The 5,328-nt window shown below is 38.8% G+C and overlaps 1 protein-coding gene across 1 annotated transcript in view; it reads left to right on the top strand.

Moving 5' to 3' along the window:
• Window positions 1-5,322, top strand: part of LOC111866672 (lysosomal alpha-glucosidase-like) — a 45,631-nt gene extending 40,309 nt beyond the window's left edge. The window contains 3 exon segments of the mRNA XM_023855851.2: window positions 1,219-1,307; window positions 3,705-3,901; window positions 4,947-5,322. Coding sequence (XP_023711619.1) covers window positions 1,219-1,307; window positions 3,705-3,901; window positions 4,947-5,009 — 349 coding nt within the window. The 3' untranslated portion in view covers window positions 5,010-5,322.
• The last annotated feature ends 6 nt before the right edge of the window (window positions 5,323-5,328 follow it).

The following is a 5,328-nucleotide window of genomic DNA, read 5'->3' on the forward strand; positions in this document are numbered from 1 at the left end:
GCTTATAATAGCAGAGATCATCCAAAATTGATCATAAATTCCATCTACTCTATGACCCAGAGTGTGTTTCACCTTTTATAGGCAACCTAACAGAAGAAGAGTCTTGCATGTGTTTGAATACTAGATGCATGTTGAAAATAGAATCTAGTAATTTTCTGATGATGGCATAATGATCTTCGTCATTAACTGATAATGACGTCCCCTCATTCCCATAGTAGATGGAGTGTATGAAATTTATTTAAGAAAACTGTCGTTTCTTTTACTTGCAATATTTTATGTATATGTACAGGAATTAACCAGTTCCTCTCACTCAAGATCAAAGTTCTCAAATTTAAGTGCACCCTTGTACACCATTGTAGCCCATTGCAAGAGAGCGATTTGTAGGAAAACTTCAAAATTTTTTGTTTATACAGATAGTTATTTTAATGATTCTCAAAATGTTTTAATGTTTATTTAGATACATCATAGCATCTGTATTGGATTAAATATGTTACTAATGTTTTTACAATTGTAACTAACTCATGGAGTGAAATCCTTCTGGTGAAGCTTCCAGTCACTCAGCTATTCAAGAATTTCCCAACATTTTATGGAACCAAAAGGTTCTTTACCATATTCACAGTAGCCCTCCACTGCTCCCTATCCTAAGCCAGATCAATCCAGTCTGTACCACCCCATCCTATCTCTCTAAAATCCATTTTAATATTATTCTCCCACCTGTGCCAAGGTCTTCCTAGTGGTCTCTTTCCTCCTCCTAACTTTCTTGCCAAAATCGTATATGCATTCCTCCTCTCCATTATGCTACATGTCCTGCCCATCTCATCCTCCCTTACCTGATCATTCAATTAATGAAGCTCCTCATTCTGCCATTTTTTCAAACCTCCCATCACTTAATCTCTTTTCAGTCCAAATATTCTCCACAGCACCCTGTTCTCAAACATCCTCAGTCTCTGTTCCTCCCTTAATGTCAGAGACTAAGTTTCACACCCATACAGAACCACAGGCAAATTATAGTTTTATGTATATTGTAATTTTTATGTTTTTGGACAGCAGACGAGAAGACAAAAGCTTCTGGACTGAATGGTAGCAAGCATTACCAGAGTTCAGTCTCCTCTTGATTTCCTCATGAAGCAAATTTTGATTTGTCACTGGTGTTCCCAAATAATTGAACTGCACCACATTTTTACAATTGTAATGGCATGTAAACTCTTTCACCCCCAGTCGAAAGAATGACTTTGGGCTCCTGGTAACCCTGGATGAGGACTGTCGTGCCACAGGCTCTTTGTACTGGGATGATGGTGATTCACTCAGTAAGTACAGAACAGAAGTTCTTAGTGTAATAAACCTTTATAAAGTTTCATTATGAGCATGATTAACTTTATTATAAAAATATAGTGTTAATAAGGTTAATTATTGCATCTAGATTGAAACTGAACTTCTGTAACTTAAAAGACTAAGAATGTGATAATTTAGTGTTTGGTGGGGGCCGTCATGTGTCTCGAGGGTAGTGTTAGATGAGTGTGGAGCAATAGTGAATTAAGATTAGCAAGAGAAACCAAATAAACTTGGAGAAAACCTGCTCCTGTACCAGGTCACTCATGGTAAATATTGCATGAAGGCACCCAGAATCAAACCTGAGGTTCTGCAGTGAGAAGGTAGTGCCTAACCGCTTGAGTGATGTCATGTTCAAGCATATTAGAGTGCGTAGAAATAGTTTAATTACAACGTGCATGCATGTAGATAGGCTCTGAATTTTGTAGTATTTAATTATGAAATTGAATATATTGAGTGTTTTGCATATCCATACAGTATAGGCCCAACTTTGGGGTCTTATTAACTGCATTATGAGGTAAAACTTTGTAACTGGCAATGTTAATAGTAATTAATGACTCTGCAGACTTACACAGCTATGCATGATTGACAGTATAGCTGACAGGCATTATCTCAGTATTGCTGAGGTAGCACAGTCAGTATATCTTCATCGAGTTTACTTATGGAATGTTATTGGTTTTTCATGCAAACAAGCAGAGGTAGTATAGTTAGGATTGACTGTTGTTTAGACCCTAACCTTCGACAAGACAGTGGGCACAAGTCATGGAATCTTCTGTTGTGTTCAGAAAGTTCTAGAACATGTTGTTCTTGGGGTTTCATCAGACATTTTTGTAACTTCATCATGGAGGGGGGGAACTGGGGTGGGTTTGACACCACCACTGCTATGCGCAGGGATACTTTATAATCTTCACATTCTGTAATTAAAATGATCAGTCAACTTCAACTCCGTGTATCTTTTCAGCTTGATTAGGTATGGACCTGTAAGTTGTATGTCTGCAAACCTGCCACCATTATTTCCTAGCCGCTTGGGAAATCTGTCTTCCATTGGGACTGGCTGCTCCCTTGGGATACGACATTTATTGTAAATCCAGAATTTCCATATAGTTCACAATTTTCTTACTTTTCTAAATAAATATGAAGTTGAGTGATAAACTGTAGCCTGCCTGTTTCTTGCCTTAACTTTTTTAAACTGTGTTTGCTGTTTTAGAAGTTAATATTATTATGTATTTAGTGACTAGACACTGGGTTTGGATTGGTAATTGGTTTTATTGAACAGCTCATAACTACAAGTAACTATAACAGTTTTACAGATCTGTACGCTTAACAAAAACTACACCATGCACTAAGTCTTCTCAGTCTGCCGTGTCTTAACTAGGCATCGCTTGGTGGCAGCTCCTGACACTGTGGATTCCTCTGCTTCCGTGTTCAGAGGTTTCTGTCCTTGCTGGATGGCAGCTTCTTCACAATGCGACTTCATGGCCACAGTCCCTGGCTGTTGTCTGCCTCCTAGCTGTGTCTGTACAGCACTGGCTAGTACTGAATGCCTGCAGACCCACTCACCATCTCAACTGCTTGAAAGCTTGAATTACATCTTGTACAGTCTCAGTGCAGACTGCACAGAGAACTTCTCTTCCAACAGCTTTTCTAGTGTTGCGTGTTCACATCAGTTTCCAAGGAAACGTGTTTACCGAGCCATTGCGTAGCAGCGGTCATCTTTTCTGTTTCTACTATCTGCTGTAACATGTTTACAGCACCATTACTTAGCTTTGGACGCCTTTTCCAGTATTCCCCGCCTTCAGCCATCATGTCACAATATTTTGGATCTCTTTTTACTGTGACAGACACTTATATCATCCTGAAACAGATGTGGGGGAATTATTTTTTATAGATGAACATCATTTTGAGTTCCAGTTTACTACAACTGCTCTCTGTCAAGAATTCAGCAATGGAAGCCTTGCAAATGTTTATCAGTTAGGCACTGTACATTTATGATTTGTGAGGTTGCTGGCAATTTAGGATTGGAAATACATAAAACCCTGAGGTAGTATTGTATGATGAGCTGATCGTGACACTGAAAGCTGAAATGAGGACACTGATTAACAGTAGGACAGAGAGGCCACTGTGAAGAGGCCAACACAAGGTTTGAGGAGTACTAAGATAGGTCCTGTTATTTGAGGATTCTTCCATTATGTCTTCAGTAGCTTGTGAAACCACACAAAACTATTTAACTGTTTGAGAACACATGTATTTATTTTCTAGTAATGTCATGGTTGTCATGGAAAGTAGGTCCTAGGCCATGATGAAATTTTGTGTGGCTTTTCTCATATGCCCTTAGTTACACATATGTTCCACTGTTAATAATTTTACTGTTACAGATACGTATGCAGATCGAGGGTACAACTTGCTGAACTTCACCTTGGCTGAGTCGCAGCTCACAGGATCTGCTGTTTGGTGGGGATATAATGATATGCCAGCTTTAGACAAGGTCACCATTCTTGGAGTACAGAAGCCAGTGAAATCTGTGTTTGTTAATCAGGCTTCCAAACCCTTTTCATACCACACCATTAATAAGGTGAGTTGTATGTACTGAAGATATCCATAGTAATTAACATTTTTTTTCTGCAGTTCACAGTACATCACACTATATTAATATTAAAGGGTGGATGTTAAATGACCCTTGCATCCCATCTGTTTATGATATATTGTGTACCCCATTTCTAGCTTTAGCCTTCTAGCAATATTTGCTTAATTAGGCATATATGACACTATACAGGGTGTCCCAGGAGTTTGATGCCATACTTCAGGAGCGTACTGAGTGTTCCCTATAGAACAACTTTCAAATAGGAACCCATGTCCGCAAACGTAAAATAGCAGCGCTAGGGCGGCATTTAATATCATTTTGTTTAAACTTGGCGCCTCAATGTCGAAGAGCATGCACAGGCATAGTACCCCCTCCAAACTCTTTAAGACCCACCTGCTCGAGCAGAAGTTGGAATTGGCGCCCCCCCATTTTCAGTGCATGCGTTACATTGACGAGAGAAAGAAGACCCCAGGGCTATTAAGGAAAACACTGCACAAAAACAGGCTTAGTGTAACGTGGAGGTCAAATCCTAAATCCTGGGTAACTTGGGAGTTCTTCACTGAGTGGATTGATGAAGTTTTTGCCCCAGGTGCGAAGAAATATCTGGATGAGAAAAGTCTATCTTTCAAGGCCCTTTTGGTGTTGCACCTGCACACCCTCCAGGATTGGAACAGGATTTTAGTGCTGAATATGGCTTCATCTGGGTGAAATTCTTGCCCCCAGCACCACTCCTCACCCACCTTATGGACTAACAAGTCGTCTCTAATTTCAAGAGTTCTACACAAACATTCAGTTATTGAATTTAAATATACTTGTTTTAAGGCATTTAAAATGTTTTATATTGGGTAAAATTTGGGGGTCTGGAACGGATTAATTCAATTTGCATTATTTCAAATGGGGAAATTTAACTCAAAAGTTGAATCGTCTCCTGGAATGAATTGTGTTTTTGAGGTTCCACTGTACCTGCACTTTCTTCATTTTTGTAATGTTCATTTTAGACGCTTTTCCCATTTCTAATTCTGTTTTCTATTTTCAGTTCCTGAAGGTTGAAAACTTACAAATTCATCTCCACAGCACATTCTCCATCCACTGGATATGAAAACAAATAGTTTATTAAGCAGCAGTATCAAAATTACAGGCGTGGATGACTAAGGTAGGACCACACACTATATGAGATAAGTGATGCTGTAATGTTCAATATATTCTGAAATATTTTGTAAAATGACTAAGTGTGTAGATACATCTAACTCATCGGTTGATGAGGGAAAAGGTTCCTTTTAGTCTTTTATCTGCCGCATCAATACATTATTCTCAGTGCTGTACGTACGTAAGTGCAGATATGTGTTGGTCCAACATCCTTTTTTGTATTCAGGTCTGTGATTTTAATTTGTTCAGAATTGATGTTTGTTACTGCATTG

This window comes from Cryptotermes secundus, unplaced genomic scaffold, assembly GCF_002891405.2.
Source record: "Cryptotermes secundus unplaced genomic scaffold, Csec_1.0 scaffold54, whole genome shotgun sequence".
Classification (NCBI taxonomy): domain Eukaryota; kingdom Metazoa; phylum Arthropoda; class Insecta; order Blattodea; family Kalotermitidae; genus Cryptotermes; species Cryptotermes secundus.